The sequence below is a fragment of the Sceloporus undulatus genome, chromosome 2, assembly GCF_019175285.1.
Source record: "Sceloporus undulatus isolate JIND9_A2432 ecotype Alabama chromosome 2, SceUnd_v1.1, whole genome shotgun sequence".
NCBI classification, from domain to species: Eukaryota; Metazoa; Chordata; class Lepidosauria; order Squamata; family Phrynosomatidae; genus Sceloporus; species Sceloporus undulatus.
The window spans coordinates 192,596,956-192,620,467 of NC_056523.1; the positions used below are offsets into that span (position 1 = coordinate 192,596,956).

General features: G+C 43.1%; 1 protein-coding gene across 1 annotated transcript; it reads right to left on the reverse strand.

Annotated features, from left to right (window-relative positions):
• Positions 1-7,835: 7,835 nt before the first annotated feature.
• Positions 7,836-22,504, reverse strand: S1PR2 (sphingosine-1-phosphate receptor 2). The gene is made up of 2 exons (XM_042448112.1): positions 22,384-22,504; positions 7,836-11,171 (listed from the first exon to the last, which is right to left on the reverse strand). Exon 2 carries the CDS (start codon positions 11,032-11,034, stop codon positions 9,982-9,984), a length of 1,053 nt encoding a protein of 350 aa, XP_042304046.1. The 5' UTR covers positions 11,035-11,171; positions 22,384-22,504; the 3' UTR covers positions 7,836-9,981.
• Positions 22,505-23,512: the final 1,008 nt, after the last annotated feature.

Consider the following 23,512-nt stretch of genomic DNA (forward strand, 5'->3'; position numbering starts at 1 on the left):
CATCCCTCAAGGGAGACTGGGGGTGGTGGGAGGGCTTTTGTTTTTTTAATAAAGAGGAAAATAATCTTGTGAAAGCATTGTCCCACCCCTCACACTCGCCCACCCTGATGTGAAAAGGCTCAGCTCCCACAGTCCCAGCCAGACGGAAAGCTCCCACTCATTCCTCCCTGTTCCATTTGCTAACAACAGCTGCATCGGTGAAGGAAAAGATTTCCTCCCAGCCCAAGGAAAGAATAGGGTGGAATCAAGAAGTCAAGGGTCTGGAACAAAGATATACAGTGGACCCTTGTTATACACTGGGATTTGGTTCCAATATCCCCCATGGATAACAAAATCCGTGGATGCTCAAGTCCCATTAAATATAATGACATAGCAAAATGGTGTCCCTTATAAAAAATGGAAAATCAAGGTTTGATATTTGAAATGTATACTTTTTTGGAACATTTTCAAACCGTGGATGCTTGAATCTGTGTATAAAAAATCTGTATATAAGAAGGGCTGACTGTACGTGCTGCAGTTTCCTCTTTGCTCTTGTGGACTGGTGGATGCAGCATGATGCGTGCTTTTACCATGGCTTGGCAGGGCTTTGTGGTATGGAAAGGCTGTTGCTCAGGAGTAAAGCTCTTTCTTCTCATGAAGAAGACATGGTTCCCGCACTGTATTTTAGGGTCCTCATACTTTCATATCACATTTCTGGGATAGCATGTTTTTGAAAGACCAATGACTTTTCAAGAACACTACATCAGATTCCCAGGTGAAAAAAGAATCATTTTGCCTGTGGCATGGGTACATCCAGGTAAACAAAACCATCCAATTAAAGTGTTCCTTCTTTCCCCCAAGTAATCAGTGTTTGCTCTCAAAACCGGAGACTCTTCACAACCAAAACTCTTCGTAACCAAAGCAGTAAGTCAATATCTATCTACCCCCTGTTATGTTCTCAGCCAAACTACTCCATTCATCCACCCACCCATCTCAGGGATATCCCGATCCAATCACTGTTTTATTACACTAAAATTAAAACCATTAACCTGCCCAGAATCTCACTGCTGATTCCTGGGATAAGACATCCAAGCTTTGTTACCTGGTTAAATAGCCCATCACTTAGGGCTAGTTTTAAGGTATCAAAACCTAACCACTGTGCACACAGCTGGCTTACACCACTCCGTATGTTCTGTGTCACCCTCAAACTTTCAAGGCTGAACCACTCCAGTTTCCCATGGTCTTCTCATCGGACAGGTAATTATAATCTCACTGAAACCCCTAAAAACCTCTGCTATCCCCTTTCCATATTTCCATTTTGGTTAGCTGTGTTTGTGTGAATTGCTATCTTGTGTGTCATTCAAAACCTGGAGTCCTGCCAATTAGTACTGGCATATATTGGCGCACATGGTCCAAAGGTTACCCAAGTCTCTTGCAAAGCTAATTCCCACAACATTTGAAGTATCGCTAACAGTTGGCGGGGACCTCCCAGTTCCTCCCATCTGTTCTTTGGATAACAGCACATTGGTGAATCTGCTCTGGGTTTAGTTTGAACAGAGAAATATCCAAGGTGATGAACTCTAACTTCAAAAACAGTTCAACATTTTGGATAGCAAGAACCAGTATAGTGCAGTGGTTTGGATGTTGGACTAGGACACAGTGAGGCTGGGGATCAAATCCCTGCTTGGCTGTAGAAACCCAGTGCATGACCATGGGCAAGTTACACTATCTGAGGTTCAGAGGAAGGAATTACTGAAGCGGTTGGGATCAAATTTTAACAAGAAAATCCTATGAAAGGGTTGCTGTAAGTCAGAGTGAATGTGAAGACAGATAGCAACAACAACAACAAACCTTGGATATCTACTTTAAAGTTAGGATGGAAGTCTGGAATGGATTTCCTGCTCCACTGACAGGGATGTCCTCAGTCACCACTGCCTGATTCAGTCTCTGGCATTTCCAGATATGTCTGAAATTCTGGAGTGGCAGCATGAAGAAGACTGAATTAGATAAACCTATCATCCAAACTCAGCATAAAGCAGTGCTCTGCGTAGCTCTGACAGTAGGAACTGGCTGCCGAACTGTATCCACAGCCATAAAAGTTTCAGATGCATTTTATCATGGTGTGAGATCTTAATGCACTAGTGATGCTCATCCCTTAGTGCAGCTTTCACCACCCTGGTGCCCTCGAGATACGTTGGACTACACACCAACACTGCTCCCAGACACAATGAGATTGATTATGAGTTGTAATAGGGTCCAATTGGGGGGGGATCTGGTTGTCGGGAGGAGAGAGGGAAAGATTCCTAGGTATTTTTTCAAATGCATGCTGGTCCTCACACAAACATAAAGGGAGAAAAAAGCACAGAAGCCTGATGTAGAAGTGAACATTTTAATACAAATCTCCATTAAAAGGGAGAATAACATTTTAAAAACAAACGCAAAAAGTTAGTGTTTCCACAGGCAAAATTCTGCTGAGCTACAAATAGCAGGAGCAAATGGCCTAACATCATACAGTTTGTTTTGTGCAATGGAGGGGTGAGGGAGGAAAGGGAAGAAAGAAAGAAAGAAAGAAAGATAGATGGTGGCAATGATGAGCATTTTATTGCTCCTCCTTCCCCTAACTTCATCCAAGCTCCTTCTATGATTTCCAAGGGCAAAGAACAGACTAATAAATCATCAAGTCTCTGCTGTAGATACACATTCTTAACATTTTGCTTTGACACATTCAAGACTGACAAGTGGTAATGGGACATGCAATCTCTTTTAAGGGTATGCCTCCAGTGTGAGCAACCCTGTATCTCAGATTTGGTACTCACAAGTAGTTTTCCCACTTGTATTGTTCATAGGCCAAAAGTTTACATAGGCACAGAACATAAGTAGTGCAACAAACTCTTGCCAAACTTCACTCCATTCATGATGTGGATGAAAGGATGGACTCAGGTGACATCAGACAGATGCTGTATCTGATTGCATCTACACTATAGAAATAATCCAGTTTGACACCATATAAGTGTCATAGCTCCATCCTATGGAATCCTGGGATTTGTAGCCCTACAAGGTCTGCTGACTCCTCTGCCAAAGTGTGTAGGTGCTTCACAAAACTACAAATCACAGGACTCTGTAGGCTGGTTCCACAGCAGTTAAACTGCATTATTTCTACAGTGTAGATGTATCCTCTGGTAGCATATTCAGAAGTAGGGTGATAGAGCTGAAAGTAAACAGTCATTTTTTGACAGTGGAGGGTGGTTTGGTAAATCTATGTTCTTTTTGATGTGCATATGCACTGGGTGGATTTTAGGTTTTTTGGTGCACTGTTGCCTCTAATGAAACAGGTTTCTCAAATCTCATAAAACCCTGAAAACCCTGAAAGCAGATATAAACATATATAGCACCAGCAACAACACTTCTTCAATATGCCACTGGAAGCTGCTTTTTAATTTCTTTAAAAAATTAAGTTTGATTAAAAATAAAATTTACTATTTTCAATCCACCCTTGAAAGCATACCACCACCACTCATCTAGAAGTTTGCTTGTACAACGTGATAACAAGTGCCTGAAAGGAAGGACACACTAAGCACCGTGAAAGTCTCTCCTTGAAAGAAACCAAGGGTCTTTTGCCCCAACTTGACCACAGAGGAAGAAAGGGTTAGTAAATACAAATATGAGACATAATTGTAGAGAGAGCTGTGGAGGTTATATATCATGGTATCACCAAAATGTCACTGTCGTGCCATGCTATTGCTGGAGGAGGGGAATACTACATGCATGTCCACACAACATGTGCACACCGATGCACATGAACAGGCCCAGGCACCAGTCAAAATGCACACATCACCGGCTCTGATTGTACGCCTATTAGCAGGTCAGCAACTCTTTACAGACAGGAAACTTCACTTATTAACACTTGCACACTGAATCTGAATCTTGCATGCACACACACACAAACACACCAGTCATGGATACTTCATTGCTATGACAAACAACACACCCACCCACACAATGCATGGAGTCAACAGTTTGAGGCTCCAGTCCTATACTAACTTGTGAATAAATCACATGTAACTTCCTTCTGGATGGGAACATGCCAGATTGTGTTTGTACACATGGTGCACATTTATAGGACTTTATTCAAAGCAAACTTTCATCCACAAATCTTTCCTTCATAGTTTCCTTAGCTGCGTGTGCAAATCCACAGCAGGGACACTTTTTTGTTGTACATCCTTCCATGCCCTGAGAGTTTGACCTTCCAGAAGTTCTAGATTTCAGCTTTGAGAAGCTCCACACAGCATGGCCAATGGTAACAATTTGTGGGAGTTGTAGTCCAAAAGCACCTGGAGGGTCAAATGTTTCCCACCCTATTCCTCAACCCCTCTTCCATGCCCTGCTCCCTATACATATTGTCATGTACCAGATACTTGCAGCCTTCAATGTTTAATCATCTATAACCATAGGAAAGATATAGTGATGCCTAAATACCCTGATGGCACCAGATTCTGTCTGATCTTGGAAGCTAAGCAGGGTCAGCCTTAGTTCATAGAATCATAGAGTTGGAAGAGACCACAGAGGCCACCAATAAATAACAGGTTGCTGTAGGCTATATTTCAGAGGAAGAAACTGTAAAAAACATCTCTGAGTATTTCTTGCTTAAGGAAACCTTATGAAAAATTGAAGGCACATGCTCAGGAGAAGTACTAGATTCAGTGTCTTTCTGGAAACATGTGTGTGTGAGGTGTGGATGATTCAGTGGCAAGAGACATAGCTTCTGTCCATGCATAGAGATCCTTTTTGACTATCCATTTATACATAACAAACAAACAAGCTTCATTTATATAACGCTTCATACCGCCTAAGCAGTGTCTAAGTGGTTTACAACTATAAGCTAATTTGCCCCCAACAATCTGGGTACAGTGGTACCCCGGGTTACGAAATTAATTCGTTCCGCCGCCGCTTTCGTAACCCGGAATACTTCGTAAGCCGAAAAAGCCATAGGCGCTAATGGGGAAAAGCCGCGATTTCGTGTGAAATAGCGCCGAAAAGCACCAAAAAATTTTTCGTAACCCGAAAAAACCTTCGTAACCCGGAACAGTTTTTTTAAATGGATTTTTTTCGTAACCCGGAAATTTCGTAAGGCGGCGCATTCGTATCCCGGGGTACCACTGTACTCATTTTAGCAACCTCGGAAGGATGCAAGCCTGAGTCTAGCTTGAGCCCTTTTGCTGGTCTTGAACTCGCAACCTTGTGGTTTTGAGTGAGTGGCTGCAGTACAGGCATTTAACCACTTTTAAAGATAAAAGGGGTCCTATCCAAGGTTCTTGCTATTCTGATTCAAATCTCTGGAACTCAAACAGCCCTGACTCAGTTTAATTAGTGAATGGCTTGCACACTTATTCTTTACAATGGATATTTCTCAGGGTGCGGCATTAATTGCTAACACTCAACAACCCCTTTCAGCCAATAGAGATCCAATCATTTGGAGGAGAACCCCTTCCTGATATGGATGGATGGAGCATGCCCCACTCTGGGTACAAATACAGCCCTTCATCAAGCTGTAATCCATATGCAACCATTAGATTTCCTGAGATCCTGTTTAGAACCAGCAGGTGTAGTAAACTGGGAAGCAGCATATATACAGTGGGCCCTTGGTCTCTGCTGGGGTTCCAGCACCCCCCATGGATACCAAAAACCATGGCTACTCAAGTCCCATTAAATACAATGGCAGAGTAAAATGGTGTCTCATATATAAAATGGCTCAAAATCAAGGTTTGCCTTTTGGCATTTGTACTACAGTATATTTTTAAAAATGCTTTGGATGCTTTAATCCATGGATAATAAAGTCCATAGATATGGAGGGCTTGATGTCCCTGTTAGTTCTCACAAGAGGAAGGGGATGGGTTCTAAAGGGGAGTTGAGACATTTATTCAAGGAAGGCCTCCGTCCCGTGGAACGCTGTAAGGCAGTGCAGGAAAGCAAGAGGAAGATGGATAATCTAAAGCAATCACCTGCCTCCTCCAGCCCTGGGCTGCATCACCCATGCTCCTGGAGGGACCTGATTCCCACGCCTGCATCTTAATTCCCGTTCATTAAGAAAGATGACACCCTCCTCTTGCTGGCATGTTCCTACACATCACACTGGCTGAATCATGCTTCCGGCATGCTTCTCCAGCTGGAGCAGCTATGCTAGCAGGAAACACTCCTGGGTCTTTCCTTGAAGGAACTGCTTGCTCCTCCCTACCATCCACATCTCCTCCCTTAACAACCCCATCAGCCTCACCAACTCAGCTTCTCCCAAACCTACAGCACATCTTTATTCTCACACTACAGTGTCAATTTGTTTGTCAAAGGGGCTGGAAGAGACCTTCCATCTGCTGGATGGAAATAGGAGAAGCAAACTGAAAATGAGGCCCAAATCCAGTCTCTCAGCAGATGCATGAAGACTTTGGGCTGAAGGGGAGGTTATTCTGACCCAAAACTAACCCCTGCACTGTGGGCTGCATAGAAGCCCTGTTGATAGGCTGTTGTTGTGTGTGTTTAAGTAGTTTCTGACTTGCAGAGACTCTAAGACAATCTTATCACAAGGTTTTCGTGGCAAGATTTGTTTAGAGGCGCAGGGTTTGCCCATGCCTTCCTGCAAGGCTGAGAGTGTGTGGCTTGGCCAGGGTCACCCAGTGGATTTCTATGGCTGAACAGGATTTGAACCCGGGTCTCCTGGAATTCTAGTCCAACCCTCAAACCACTACACCACACTGGCTCTCTCCTATTGACTCTTTAAATAGGTCATTCTCTGCTACCAACATGGTCGCTGCCCAGATGGCTGTCAGTAGCTACCAAATGCAGCATCAGACCAGTTTCCCATCCTGCCCTTGCCCCCCTGTTCAGCAATCTGCATCTTGGGGTGGCATTTCAGGAAGAGCTACAGAGTGCTGAGTAAAAAGCTTCATCTCCATGCCCAAAATGAACTACCAGGTAGTCTTACCAAGTTCACTGTGTTCTCCTCTTTTGCCTCCGAGTTGGAAACAACAGAGAGATAAGCATTGGTTACTCCTCAAGGGGCAAATTTCTCCCTAGATCTTCTAGTGGCTGATTCCCCATTTAGCCACTTAAGTGCCGGTATCAACTGTGAAGGGGTATTGGGCTTTTCAGAGTAATGAGCACAAAACCTCCGAAGAGACCACTATGCTACCCTGAATACACCAGCACCCTTTTGCATTACACCATTATAGTGCTATGATTCCCCTTATTGTCCATGGTTCTGTCCTATGGAATCCTGGGAATTAGGAAGTTCAGGGAGGGACAGAATTCTTACCCAGTGAGCTTTAGTGCACAAATCCCAGGATTCCACAGGATGTAGCTATGGCAATTCATAGTGCAGAAATGGGCTATGGGATTTGCCTGCGTCCCTTTAAAACACTGAAGAGATGGTGTGAGTGGGCTGAGGCTCGGGCGGAGGAAAAAGGAGAAGCCCCAGGTTTTTTATTTTTTTCAAAAATAGATTACAAATTTATTTATTTTATCCTTTTAAATTCTTTTTGAAAACAGCACACCTTACCAAATGTTAACTTTAACCACATCAAAGCATATAACTGTAAATATACTTAGGCTGTGCATAGGATATTACAATTTAAACGTATAATTTTAATTTTGCTAGTTGTTGTATCTATCTTGTATTATTACCTATTGTTTTATATGTATTTTGTAGAATGTACGCCATTGGCAGGTTTCATTTTTATCAATTTTATTATCTGTATGTACAGCGCTGTGTAAATCTACAGCGCTATATAAATAAACTATAATAATAATAATAATAATAATAATAATAATAATAATAATTGTTTATGTTACAACTATAGCCACTCGGTGATATACAGGAATTGCTATTGGTACAAAAACTTTACTAAAGATTCTGTGTGGTGTAAGTATGGAAAGAGGCCTACAGGGGTTGACACCATGAGGTACCGCACCGGGTGATGCCAACTCTAGTGACACCACTGCTAGGTCCGCTAGTCTTACTTAATTTTGGAACTAAACAGGATCTGGTCTGATTAGTAGTTGGATGGGAGGCTGCAAGGAGACAATTCTGCCTGAAAACTTGGCAAGCTATGGCTGCCAGTCAAGACTTGACAGTACTGGGGTAGATGGATCACAAGCTCCATTATGCAAGTGCTTGGTAAAGGACAGCAGGAACTTTGGATGCATGTTTTCTAACTTGGAAAAACTCCTTTTTTGGACTCTCAGCTCACAGAACTTCCCAACCATCATCATGGGCAGTGCAGCTGCAGCATGAAGCCCCTAGGGAGTTGACTACCCCTTCCTTAGCCCCTGTATGGTTGTATGTACCTTCAGGTTGCCTGCTGACTTATGGAGACCCCATTAATTTCCTAGTTCTCTTAAGCAAGGGTACTCAAAGGTGGTTTGGCCAGTGCCTTCCTCTGAAATATAGCCTCCAGCAATCTGGTATTTGTTGTTGGTCTTCCATCCAGGAGCTGATTCCCGTGGGCAACTACAGTAGAAGCTGTGAGCACTTCTAGACATTGTGCAGCTCTTCCATCTTCTGTGCATGTATGTGAAAGACAGAAGAAGCAATAAAAGGTTAGAAACCTTGCTCAGAGCAAGACGATCCCTATTGCTGTACCTTCCATTACAGTGACACCAGTAAGAGAGACACATTGGACACAAGGTCACAGCAGCCACATACTGTCCCTAATTCTTGTGGCGCTTCCAGGAATATTCAGCTGCACTGATTCCTCTTCTCTCCCCCACAGAAAAGCCTTCCCCAAGTGGCCTTTCTCTGGTCATGTTGGACTACAACTTGTCTCAGGGAGCCCAAGTGGCGCAGTAGTTAGATGCCAGTATTGCAGCCACTCACTCCCAGCCAAAAAGTTGTGAATTCGATTCCAGCCAAGGGCTCCAGGGTCAACACAGCCTGGCATCCTTCCAAGGTCACAAAAATGAGTACCCCGATTATTTGGGGCAATTAGCTTACACGTTGTAAACTGCTTAGAGACTGCTTAGTTCAGTATGAAGCGGTATAGAAATGTAGCTGCTATTGCTATTGCCTTACTCAGCTCTGAACTGAGCTGTTGCCTCTCCTTTATGAAAGGAGAAATTGCCCTTTTTTTTTACCCCTCCCTTGCTCTACTTGAAATGTGGAGAAAACCTGAAAAACCAGTCTGAATGGAGCTCAGAGCAGGAAACATAGATGGATAGACATCTGCATCTCTGCACTGCAGGCCACGCTAGAGCTAACAAACAAATAATGTTGTGTCAGTCTCCATTCCTGAGAAAGCCCCCCATCCCACCCCAAATTCCTTGGGAACCTGGAATGGGCAAATCAGAGCCAAGACAAGAGTATAGACACAGCCCAAACAGATTGGAGTGACTCTGGCTACTTTTCCATAGAAAGAGGAAGTGAATGTTTTACAAAGAAGTGCTCCATCTAGTGGAGAAAGACATCTCTTTGTTAAAGTATGTGATTTTCCTCCCCTACATAACTTGTATTTATTGAGCTTTGCTTTGTGAATGATCGTTCAATGGTAAAATCAAGTTTAATTGATGACTCATGGCTGAAGCACATTCTCTCTGAGGAAATCCCACTATGGGAGAGTAAGGGGTTACTTAAGAGGAAATGTACATCCCTCTTAAGGTCTATGACCCTCAGGTATAGGACAGAAATAAATGTGGATGTTCAGAGTGACAAGGCCCCTGCTAGAATGGAGAATCGTACCATATTTGTAGCTCAGCAGCTACCCATTCCTCACACTTCATTTCAGTCAGCCCATCTGTCAGTCAGTTTCTCTCTCACACACGTCTAACAGTAAGTTATAATACTGTGTAGGTCTAGTGAACAAATGGACACTTCCATTTAAGTCCACAATGGGTGGATTTGGCCACCAGGATGTTATTTTCATACCTTGTACCGTGTTGCCTTTGTACCGCATCATTGAGGCCCACCCTATCCCAACCCTCTCCTTCTTTCCACCTTGTAGTCCCCTTCCTTGTGTCTTTTCACACAAATGTGGAATGCTCCTTCATGAAAGGTGCAGTGGGAAGGTCCTGTTTTTGTGTGCAGCGGTCCAAAGAACTGGAGCTGCGGAGGGGGATCATGCACCGCTCCGCAGGCTTCCCTTGTCCCATCATCCCCCAGCAGCAGAGAACCCGCAGGAACTCTTTCCTCATGTCCTTGCTGCGGAGGGTATAGATGACAGGATTGATGGCTGAATTGAGAGTAGCAAAGGCAAAGAAGTATTTTGCCTTGTAAAGGATGGCGCATGACTTCCTGGCACATGAAGCATCCACCATAAGGATGATGAAGGCCGGCAGCCAGCAGATGATGAAAGCCCCCAGGACAAAAGTGACCGTCCTGAGCAAGGACACAGTCTGGGAGCCGGCCATTTCAGCGTGGCTGGAGCGGACGATGCGGTAGATCCGAACGTAGAGGATCACAATGGAGAAGAGGATGATGGTGAAGATCAAGACCACAAAGAGGATGTACTGTTTGGAGTAAAGGGGCAGGACAGTTGAGCACTTGTCAAGATCAGCCATGCAGTTCCAGCCAAGGATGGGCAGCCCACCAATGGCAGCCGAGATGACCCAGCAAGCCCCAATCAGGAGCACCATCCGGCAGTTCTTGTCACTGCTGTAGACTTTCACCTTAGTGATGGCCACGTGCCGCTCAATGGCAATAGCCAGCAGGCTGAAGACTGAGGCAGCCAGTGTGGCAAAGGCTGTGCCCTCTCGTACAAACCATTGGACTGGGGTGAGGAGGAAGGTGGCCGGGCCCGAAAGAACAATGTTGGCAATGAAGGCCGAGCCAGCCAGCAGGTCTGAAAAGGCCAGGTTGCCGATGAAGATGAACATGGCTGAATGGAACTTCTTGTTCCTCCAAACAGACACAAGCACCAGCAGGTTCTCCAGGATGATAAAGCAGCAAAGCACGATGATGAGAATGCTGCCAGTTGAAAGACCAGTTGAAAGATCCTTCTCCAGCTTATCCTTGGTGTAATTGTAGTGCTCCACAATCTTTGACGTGTCGAAGTAGAATTGGTAGATACTCTCCATGGCTTGGCCACAGTATTGTAGTACTGGTTACGGTGAGGCCCACGTGTGGACGCCTGTGTTAGAGGGCATCAGGATAGTACCACATCCAATCTTCTGTCATTTGGACTAAGAGGGACAGCAGGGCAATTTAGTAGAATCTAGAGATGGTGAAGAAAGCACAAAAATCACAGGTTAGGAGCTTAGAACAAAGATTAGGGTGTGGGGGAGAGAGAGGCATCATCTAGAATATGCCATAAACTGGAAAATTACCCCAGTGGTACCCAGAGTTTGGTCCTCCAGATGCTTTGGACTTCAGATCCCAGAATTCCTACTTATGACCAAACTGCCTGGGGTTTCTGGGAACTGAAATCTAAAACACCTGGAGGACCAAAGTTGGGGTACTACTGCATTATGTATTATAGTAATTTCTTTTTGTTACTTGTTGCAATATTATGAAAGTACATCACTTCCTTGCTTGTTACTTTTCTGTTGCCTTTTTAAAAAAGTTATAGATATACTGTATACATATTGAAAAAGATAACATAATACATATACACATATGGAATATATATATATATATATATATATCTTAATTCTCACTGGTAATCAAAATTATTCTGTATATTCTATATATTGTGCTACTAGACTTCCTGTTGTCTCTCTGGTTGGTGTGACTTGATTCTTTAACTTCCTCTACCTCTGTTTCAAGCTATATTACCAGTTAATGTATATGAAAACTAACAAGAATGGTATCCTTCTAAAAATGCCTTAAAGCACCTTTGAAAAGTAACATTTACAGGTTACTCTAGCATTATTAATTACACAGATAAAGTAACATTTAGAATGTGACTTTGTTCTGGTCCCTTTTTGAAAGTGTTCTTTGTTAGAAGGACTGTCCATCCCAAATCCAGTTAAAAGTCTACAGTTGCATCTGCACTGCAGAAATAATCTGGTTTGGCACCACTTTAACTGCCATGGCTCAATGCTATGTAATTCTGGGAAGTGTAGTGTATTCTGGCATCAGACTCAGGAGGCATGCACGCCAGCTGATCCCAAGTTTCCTTCACTCAAGTGAGATGTACTGTAATCCTATTTAAATTACAAAAATAATTTCTCATATACATTTGTCTACAGAATTTTATGTCAACCAACATCCTCTTTTTGGTGATATGCAAGTGTCTGCCTGGGTTGTGGCATGTATCTTCCAGGTTGGCAAATCTGGTGATCATTTCCTTTCCATCAAGTCTGCTAGCCTGATTTCTCTGGCTCCCACAGAATTCTTACCTGATCTACTAATCACATCTACAAATCTCGTGGTTGGGGGCACAGTTAGCCGGATCAGAATAGGTGACTTGGCAACCACTGTGCAAATCAAGGACTGGCATCACTTGTTTTTTTGGCTAGATGGTACCTCTTCCTAGAAATACCTGCCCCCTTCCCACCTCCTCAGTTCCTGTTTGTCACTGTCAACACTTGGAAAATTGGGTCCAAGGTACTCTTTATACAACTTTATTCATAATGTCCTGTAAGATATGTTGATACTTTTATTTTGCAGGGGACTGAAGATGAGAGGAGGTTACTTGTGCAGCATATACAGTATTAGTATAGTTGTGTAGCATATACAATATTAGTATAGCAGATGCATCCTTTGAGGATGAGAGAGTATGACTGGCCCCAAGATCAGTGTGTTCTCATGGCTGAGCAGGGATTCAGACCCTGCTCTCCAGAGTCAAATATTCAAACCACTGCACCGAGATGGCAATGGAAAAACCCCTCTGAAGAATCTTGCCAAGAAAACCTCATTTATTTATTTTTTTGTCTTTAGGTACATAAGTCAGAAACAACTTCAAGGCATGCAACACACAACAATGGCACATACATATGCCCTGGTACCTTGGACCCATTTTTCCAAGTCTTGACAGTGACAAACAGGAACCGAAGAGGTGGGAGGGGGGACAAGTATTTCTAGGAAGAGGTACCATCTAGCCCAAAAAGCCAGTGATGCTAGTCCTTGATTTGCACAGGGGTTACCAAGTCACCAATTCTGATGGTGACACAGTGGTTAAATATCTGTACTGCAGCCACTCATTCACAAGCCACAAGGTTGTGAGTTCAATACCAGCCAGGGGCTCAGGGTTGACTCAGCCTGGCATCCTTTCGTAGGTTACTAAAATGAGTACCCAGCTTCTTGGGGGCAATTATCTTACATATTGTAAACTGCTTAGGGAGTGCTTAAGTGCACCGACAAGCGGTATAGAAATGTACTTGCTATTGCTATATAATGAGTATATAGCACAAACAGTAATCAGAGAACTTTGTGTACACTGTTGTTGTTGTGTGCCCTCAAGTCATTTCTGACATACGTCGACCCTAAGGTGACCCTGGGTTTTCTTGGCAAGACTTGTTCAGAGGAAGTTTGCCTTTGCCTTTCTCCAAGGCAGAGACAATGTGACTTCCACAAAGCCACCCAGTGGGTTTCCACGGCTAAGCAGGGATCTGAACTCTGGTCTCCCAGAGCTCTAGTCCACTCAACCCATCATCACACCATGCTCACTCTCTTGTATGCAGCGTATTATCTTCCCACAATGCTGCAAAGCAGGACAGTATTAATATTTCCACACTACAGATGGATGCAGACTGAGACTGACAGAAGAGAGGGCTGCCCAGGAACATGGCTGCTGTGTTGATATTTGCAACAAAGACTTCCTAGTAAAACAGCTTTTGGTCACTGCATTACATTAGCATTTTCTTTACAACAGGAGTTGAAATTGACTATGGCCTTCCAGGTGTTCTGAGACTGCAACATTCAGTGGTCCTGACTCCTAACCAGAATAGACAATGGTGAAGAAAATTGCAGGTTGCAGCCCTATAACATTACCCATCTGGTAAACAAAATGCTAATCCTGGTCAGCACTATGACCAGGAGCTGTCTAACAGGAAATTCCCATTCCTGGATTATAATTAAGTGATAATTTGAATACTGGGTCTAACTTAACCTCAGAGCTCATAAAAGTGAACTTTTTTGATAACATCTCCCAGAATTCCCCTGTCAGCAAGCCACTAGGTGATTCTGGGAGTTGCAGTCCCAAAGTAAAAATTTCCCAGGCTCTATATGTTCGGTCTACAGGATCAGACTCAGACTGTCTGGCTCTCCATCTCCCTATTTTTATGATTTTTGCTCTCATAAAGCAGCAGAAACATCTTTGTGCTTATCAGATCTCCATTTAACTAAAGCTGTTTGTCATTTGCTGTTGTGCAGCTTCATTTAGTTTCTAATTTACAGTAAGCCTCAGGCAAACCTATTAAGGACTTTTCTTGGCAAGACTTGATCAAAGGGCATTTGCCATTGCCTTGCTTTGAGGCTGAGAGAGTACGACTTGCCCAAGGTTACCCAGTGGGCCTCCATGGCGAAGAGGGATTGCTTTTCTTTGTGGAATAAAAATGTATGCGTGTCACAGAGAGGTGGGAAATGGGAAAGGCCAAGTGATACCAGAAAGCCATTCTACCACCGCTACCCTTTTCAAGCTTGATACAGTTGGCCTTTGGTATCTGCTGGGGTTTGGTTCCAGGACCCACAGTAGACAGCAAAATTTGTGAGTGCTCAAGTCCCATTAACTACAGTGGCAGAGTAAAATCGTGTCCCTTATATAAAATGGCAAAATCAAGGTTTGCTTTTTTGAATTTATATATTTTAAAAAATATTTGCAAGCTGTGGATACCTGAATCGACGGATTAAAAAACTGTTGATATGGATGGCTTACTATACTCTATGGACTGATGACTGTGCATTTGCTCTTGTGTTTCCTGTTGGCCTTGCAAACACAAGATTGGGTTGGAAGCAGCAGCAGCAGCAGCTTCCTACTGTGCATTGGCCTTTAGTGAATATCCAATTGCCAGTTTCCTAACTGGCAAAGCAAATGCCCCTACCCAAGACACCCACCACTACCACAAGAAGTCACATTGAGAACCTGATATATCCAGCAGACAGTCAGAATCTGACTCAGCAACACCCCCTTCTCACAGCACCAGGCTTTCCTGCTTGTATGCTTAGAGTAACTCCAAAGGACAGCTCCCTTTTGCCTTGGGCACTAGAATGGTAGTAGCTGGTAAGCATCCCTTTGCGCTTGGGGAAAGCAACTCACAGCCAGGTGAACACAAGCCTGTTTGTTCCAAACAAAGTAATAACAGGTGACACTCTGTATAAATTGCTTCCATGTAGACCATCCAAAAATTCACTGTTTGACCAATCTCACTGCCATTGTGACTGGACTGAGTGATCGGATGGGTGACCAGGTAATGTACAGTGTGTGTGTGTGTTGTGTGTCTCCATGTTGTTTCCAACTCATGACGATCCTAAGCTGAACTTATCATGGGGTTTTCTTGGCAGGATTTGTTCAGAGGTTTGTCATCGTCTTCCCTTAAGTCTGACAGCCTGTGACTTGTCCAAGGCCACCCAATGGATTTTATGCTGAGTGGGAATCGAAACCTGGTCTCCAGATTCACAGTCCAATGCTCAAGCCACTGCATGGCATACAACACCCATATCTGTGGGGGGTACATTCCCTGAGTTATTATAAAAAGGCAAAACTGCAGATAATAGCAAACAACTCTATTGGTTTTAACTGTTAATTTTATTATTGTATTGTGGGAGGGTTAGGGTTTTTGTTGGAATTATTATTGTTGATTCTAACTGTATCGTTTATTGGTAATGATGACTGAATTTTATCTGGTTGTAATCCCACCTCGATCCGCAGGGAGAGGTGAGAAATATAAATAAATTATTTATTATTTATTATTATTATTGAAATGAATGACTTCTGGAGGAAGTTTGGAGGACCTAGAGATTCCTAGAGAAACCTGTCTAGGCATTTCTAGCTCATCCGGTATGAATGTCCACTAGAATCATACCACAGAATTGTGTTGGAGGACCTAGGAAATGCCTAGAGAGAAAATATTTTTTCAGATATGGGTAAGTGGAACCACCACAGATATGGGTGTCATATTGTACATGATATGATTTCGTAGACAGGGTGAGCCCAGATCGTATAAGGTAAGTAACCTGAACAATTCAGGCAACTGGAGTCATATAGTTCTTTTTTAATTTAATTTTTGAACATTTAGGATAATGAGCAGGAACTGCAGGAAAAGAAAGCAGAGGAAAAGAAAGAAACATTACATACATATGCTGACACCAAGAGCAACACAGCTCGCCAAGCATCACAAACAGTGATTTTTAAATATGGCTCTATTCGCAAATTGTTAGATGTTAACTTTTTAATTGTATTATTATATTAAAAAAGGCGACCCAAAATGTTTGTTCATGTGATGGTGGGTTCCTTGACCTCAATAATGATGGGCATGTGGCTGTACAATGCAAGATTGATCACATCACTACCACTGATGAAGAAGGCATGCAGAAGTATTGCTGAACTAAACATACCACAGTCAATTTTCTATTTAATCTGCAAGGATATTATTTAAATGCATTTCAACATTCCAGTGATGAGGCTATGCCTGGGATTTGGGTCCATGTCAACAGCCTTTTCTTGTGCATTGATTGCTACACTGTTAGATGTATGTGTGTCGTTCAAGTTAAAGATGCAGATCAAGACACCTTGAGAAAATTTTCCTATAGCATCAGATCCAACCTTTGCTGGGGCAGTATTGCTGCCATTGGCCTAAATACCTTAAAGGCACCAGATTATGTCTGATCCTGGAAGCAATGCAGGGTGAGTCCTGGTTAGTACTCGGACAGAAGACCGCCAGAAAACACCAGGTTCTGTAGCCAATGTTTTAGAGGAAAGGAATGGCAAAACCGCTGAAAGCCAGTGGTCTGAGCATTGGATGATAACTCTGGAGACTAGGGTTCGAATTCCAGCTTAGCCATGTAAATCCACTGGGGGTCCTTGGACAAGTTACACTCTCTCAGCCTCAGAGAATAGCAATGGCAAACCCCCTCTGAAGAAACCTGCCAAGCAAATCCCATGAAAGGTTCACCTTAGGGATGCCATAAATTGGCAATTACCTGAAGGCACACAACAACAATGGCAGAAACCACCTCTGAGTATTCCTGGCCTAAGAAAACCCTATGAAATTCATCGGATCACCATAACCAGGTGACTTGAAGGTGCATGCGCGCGCGCGCGCGCACACACACACACACACACTTTTTCTTGGGGTATATTCTAGTGCAAGAGAATTGGGGAATGGCAAGTTAGGTCTCTGCAGTTGTGTGCAAAAGTTTGGGAATCTTACAATAATACAATACACTGAATGTGCCACAGTTCCTGCATTAACAGTCCTTAAGGCTGCAAATCCTAATACACACTTACCTTGGAGTAAGCCATGTTGAACTCAGTGGAGATTATTCGTAAGGAGATAAGTTTAGTATTGCCATTTAAGCTCCTTTTTAGGGATGGAAAAAAAGGCTGCCTTAAGTGAATTCTCCTTTTCTTCTATTGTTTTGTTTTCCCACCTGAGACAGAGCCTGCTGGCTATTCTAGCTGTCCTAATACCTCAGTGGAGTTAAGAGGCTTAGCTGACCATCAGTTAATTGTCTTGAGAGATGCTTTAACATTCAGGAGGAGCAAGAAAGCCAACTAGATATTGTATCTCTTCCTTGTAAATCAATTAACAAACCTTCATTGTACTTATCCCTGACCAATTCCTAATCTGACTGCTCACAGAGTGTTAACTGCACTTAAAAAGCTAAGAGTCTGAAAATATTTTTTGCAAATATTATTGAAAAATGTATGTTGCTGTCATTGTATGGCTTCAAGTCAACTCGGACTTATGGCAACTCTCTGATAGGGTTTCCTTGTTCAGACATTTGTCATTGCCTTCCTCTGAGGCAGAGAGAGTCCAACTTGCCCAGGGCCACAGAGGGAGGTTCTATGGTGGAGCAGAGATTCGAACCCGAGTCTCCCAGAGCCTAGTTCAGCATTCAAATCATTACACCATACTGTCTCTTTTTAAAACATTTGATGAGGCTAAACACACACACACACAGAATGGAAGTTTAGCAATAACCAAGGGTGTGTCCACACTGCAGACATAAAACAGTTTGACACCACTTTAACTGCCATAACTCAATGCTACGGAATTTGGAGATTTGTACTTTTGGAGCCAGCGCGGTGCAGTGGTTTGCGTGTTGGACTATGACTTTGAAGACCAAGGTCTGAGTCCCAGCTTGGCCATGAAATCTACTGGGTGGCCTTGGGCCAGTCACATGCTCTCAGCCTCAGGGGAAGGCAATGGCAACTCCCCTCTGAACAAATCTTGCTAAGAAAACCCTATGATAGGTTTGTCTTAGGGTCACCACTCGTCAGCTGGAAATGACTTGAAGGTACACAACAACAACAACAACAACAATGTTTTAAAAATATTTAGCCTTGTGCTCCACCAGAGACAAATACCAGAGACAATTCCATAGCATTGAGCCATGGAAGGTAAGGTGGTGTCAAACTGCTTTATTTCTGCAGTGTGGCAGCAGCCCAAGGTTGAGGAGCTGTCTCAGTTGCTCCTCCATCTTTGCATCCACCTGCCATCTTACCTCCATTTTCTTATGGTTTCACACTATACAGTTATAGCGCTATGATTCCACTTTAACAGCTATGCCTCCACCTAATAGAACTCTATGATCTGCAGTGTAGGGAGGGGTATTTAGACTACTCACCTGGGAGCCCCTCTGGTGCATTATCACATTACAAATCCGAAGATTTCATGGGATGCAGCCATGGCAATTAAATCAAAATCATAGTGCTACAACTGGCTAGAGCAGGTGTTCCCAGCCAGGAGTGCAAGATAGAATATCAGGGGGTGCAACAAAAAATGGCTTGTGCCCTGGAGTGATAGGACACAAGTCATCACTCAATTTTTTTCTGAACAAATTACAATCTAATTGCTCAATTTAGATTTGCATTTTATGCATCCAGTTAAAAGCTTATTTTTTTAAAGTTCAATTGGTTCACTTGCAATGTTATATGTGGTTCAATTTGATCTTTTGTGGTTGATGTGGTTCAAAAATTAGAAATTAGACTTCTTCATCCTCTAATGTTATATTACTTTTGTAGGCTATGTGAGCATTAATCAAACATTTTCTAGTGGTGAGGCGCATAGAAAAGGTTGGGAACCACTGGCCTAGAGGAAAAGGGTATTACTTGGTGTTGTCCGCTCTGTGTAAAGATATAATGGGCATATTGAAGAGCAGGCAAAACTTTACATAGAGGATAGGCCGACAGCACCAGCAACAAACAGGAAAGCTGAGTGGGTGAGGAGACACCAGACTAGTATCAAGGCAAGACCAGAGAATCAGCAGACTTGTATTAAATCAGGAGGACGGCACAATCTAGCCTTCTGGAGGGTATACGATGACTCATGAAGGGCACCTCTCATTTTACTAGCTATCTGTAAATGCAGAAAATCAGTACTATCAAGTCTTGACTACACTCTGTGGCTGTCAGAAATGACTTGAAGGCAAATGTCACTACCACTCATGCAGCAAAATGCACAGTGGAGAAACATTTTTCTTTTTACACAGCAACTTCCAGAATCCTCCTGTCAGCACAGCCAGTGGGATTTGGGCAGCCCACCCACTTCAACCATGAGCTTGTCATCCACAAATCTGAGCATCCGCTGATGGCAAGCCACATTGGCCCTAATGGTGGCATGTGCACATGGCCAGGTGCCACCATTAAAAACTATGGGACTTGAGATTCCACAGATTTGGCATTGGGGGGGGGGGGTCAGGAACAGAATCCCTGTGGATACTAAAAGACAATTGTAGTTAAGTTTTTCCAAGCTCTGGAGAAACATCTTGAGCATTTGCTCAGGTAGGTCAGGCTTGGGCAAGATGTGAGATCATCAGCATTACGACACAACCATCCATGTCTGCAGGGCATGGGGAAGATGACTGGTTGCCACTGCCAAATAACATCCCCCCCATACTCCCTCACTTTTAATGTTCCAGTTTTCCCAACTTGTGGCTTTGATCTTTTCAACTGGCTTTCACAGTATGTACAATAGCTTGCAATAATGAGATCCCCACATTTAATCAAACCTCTGTCTAACAATTAAGGTGTGCCTGTACTTAACTTAACAACATAACATTATTGTCAGAGGAACAAAACAGGTATTCAAGTAACAGTTGTTTCATTAAAACATATTGCCTTTCAACTTTCACTTTTAATATCAGTCTGGGAGCCACACCTTCTCCCTCAAACACACGCCTCCAGGAGTTAAAGGCCTGGCTCTGGGGCAGGGTGGGAGAAACATGCTACTGCTCCTCACTTCAGCAGAGGTGAGGGAGAATGGGGACGGAGGAGCAGAAAGGAAAATTACTTCCCTCCAACTTCAAAAAGGATGCAAGCACACTGCCTGGTCCCCACCCAGAATTATTAATTACTTTCTTTCTTGAGAAGCAGGTAAACATCAACCTCACCCATGTCTCAAGGAAAAGATGCAATATCTGCAAAGATGGGTGGGGAATGACTGCGACACCAGCTGGGTATATAAACAAGCATTGGCAAGGCAGTGCCAGCTCCAGAGCTTAGCTGCTATGTTGTCATACACACACAGTGAGCAACCAGAATGTGTCTACATGCAACTAATATTGACACTGTGAACTGAACCAAATACTCATTAGGTCTGGGCATAGCTCACTCTTTCTTCCCCGCTGAAGCCCATACTTTTGAATTAGGAGGTGTGTGCTTTAGCACTGGGGAACAGATGCTCACAGGGCAGAAATAAAGTGGGGAGGGTTGATGATGAATGCCCAGAGTTTGCTGAAGCATAGAAACCCCGCTGTCACGTATACTTTGCCCCACCCCGCCCCACCCAATAAATCTCTGGTGAGGCACACAGAGAAACCCAGTCTTTAAAACACAAACAAATTTTAAAAAATCCTTTCAAATGTTTTAAAAATGGCAAGGACTTCAGCAGGGATGAGGTCTGGAGAAAACACGATTGTTGTTGTGGTGGTGGTTGTTAACTGCCCTTGAGTCGACTTTGGTTCATTGTTATTCTGTGGATGAGACATCTTCAAGTTGCCCAGTCCTCAACTGTTCTGTTCAGGTCCTGCAGGCTCAGTCCCATGTTCTCCCTGATCAAGTCTATCCATTTGGCATGTGGTCTTCCTCTCTTTCTACTGCCTTCCACCTTTCCAAGCACCATTGTCTTTTCTAATGATTCATTTTTCTCATGATGTGACACAGGTATGACAGCCTCAATTTAGTCATCTTGGGTCCGGGACAGATGGGCCCTTTGTAGCATGGCGGCAACGCAACCCTAACCCTAGCATGGACTGGTGGCGCTACAATGGTGGTGCATTGCACCGTACTAGTTACGTCATGAGTGCAGCAATGGCACACTTGCAATGCAACAATGGTGGCGGAAAAAGAACCTGGTTTTCCCAGGTTCTTTTTCTTCCGCAGGGAAGCTGCGCAGTTTGGCGGCTGCAGCTTCCCTCCGGAGGAAATTAGGCCTCTGGCAGGCCGTCCTTTTTGGGCAGTCTGTACCATGCCTTGGCTTCCAGAGATAGTTTGGGCGTGATCTGTTCTAGAACCCATTTGTTTGTCTACTTGGCCATGCCTGGTATTCTCAGTACTTTTCTCCAGAACCACATTTCAAAAACATGATGCATTTCACCAAAGCTAATATGGGCAACAGGAGCTCGTCATACTGCAAACAACTTTCCATGCTGCAACACTGCCTCTGCATACAAATCAAATTTGTTGCTAAGGAAATATTGTTTCTCCACAAGATTTCTTATGCAGGGGTAGCCGTGTTGACCTCTTTTTGCTTTGTTAACGGAACTTAAATTTTTTCATGGCGTAACCACATGGCCAGAAAGAAGAGGGGCCGGCCTGTATGAATGTCCTGTCAAAAACATGTGAACTGAGAAGAGCAACATCTTGCCAAAATGCAGGTTTGTGGCTAATCTCATATTTTTTTCTCCTGTATTATACAGGAGAACTGTATCATGTTCAACATCTGTGCCTGCTGAAGGTACCAGTGGAGCTTTGAAAGCTTGCAACATGTATTTCATGCATTTTGGTTGGCCAGTAAAGTTATCACTGTTTTGTGGATTTTTGTTATTGTACTTTGCAACAGATGTGGTATCACAACCAAGGGGCTGCAGGCAGAACGATCCCACACAATGCAACCACTGAATACAGTTAATATTTATTGGGTACAGTATTTAGAACAGAAAAAAAAATATTCAGTAACCCCTGATTTATAATATAGTATCACGACATGGGGATGTATGGGGTTCTCTTCCATGATAACATCACAAACCATTATGGGAAAGTCATCCTCCCTGCCCACCCCTGCTTTGCCCATAGTTTACCTCTCAAAAGTAATGCAAGTTACCTGTGAAAGCAAATGTCTTCAGTATGGCACAGGAAAACCTTGCCAGAATCACTCAAAAGATCCTTTATTCATCTTCTATAAGGCAGAATCCTTCAACAGCAGTCAGCATTATGTTCATCTGAGGAAACAAACAAAGTAGAGCATTTAATGGGTGGACATTCTTTGTTATTTGCTCCAATTTGTAAAATATACATCTGCATTCCTGCTAAGTGCCTCAGGTAACTCCTCAAGGTGGAAAGGCAAGCTTGCATTTAAATAATCAGTCTAGGAAAACCTACCAGACATAAATTTGCATAATCTGAGTATCTAGGAGCATTGCCACTGACAGAGATACACAGCTTTCTGTGTAAGCAGTAATTCCATTGCTGTGTTAGAACAGAATAGAATATAATAAAATTACTCTATTATAAGGTAGCAAAATTTCATCTATAAATGTGAATTTGCTCTGAGCTTGGGAAGGTTTTTTTTTTTTTAAACTACAACTTTCAGGATCAAACTGCAGGAATAAGCCAGTTTCATAGCACTTTAACTGTCCTGGCTCAATGCTAGGGGATTCTGGGAACTGTAGTTTTCTGAGACAGTTTGTCAGAGAGCTCTGATGCCACAATAAATTACAATTCCCAGGATTCCCTAGGGCAGTTAAAGCTGTATCAAACTGGATGATTTCTGCAGTGTGTTTTGGATCCTTGTATCCCAAAGAGTTTTGAACAAGTTTCATCCACTTTCATTGTACAATGTTGCTGTTTTTTAGTTGCTGGGACAAAAATTGTCCCATCAAATCAACTGCATTTTGCCAGTGAGATACCTTTTGTAATCTTTTTTGGACAAATGAATCTCCCACCATGCCATTTGTGATTGAAAAATGATAAAGAGGAGGTAGTGTGGGTGCCCAGATGAGAATGTGCCCTTCTCCTTGCTTAAAGGTGAGAGGGCAGTGAGTGGATTCTCACTTGAATTATATCCAGGAAGAACTGAGCACAGATACACTCAGTCCTCCATATCCACGAATTCTTTATCCACAGATTCAGTCATCTATGGTTTGATATATATATCCAAAAAGTAAAGCTTAATTTTGTCATTTTATATAAGAGACGCCATTTTCCTATGCCACTGTATTTAACAGGGCCTG

Excerpts from the sequence above, each read along its gene's own strand:
- S1PR2 (XM_042448112.1), bottom strand. The coding sequence starts at position 11,034 with ATGGAGAGTATCTACCAATTCTACTTCGACACGTCAAAGATTGTGGAG.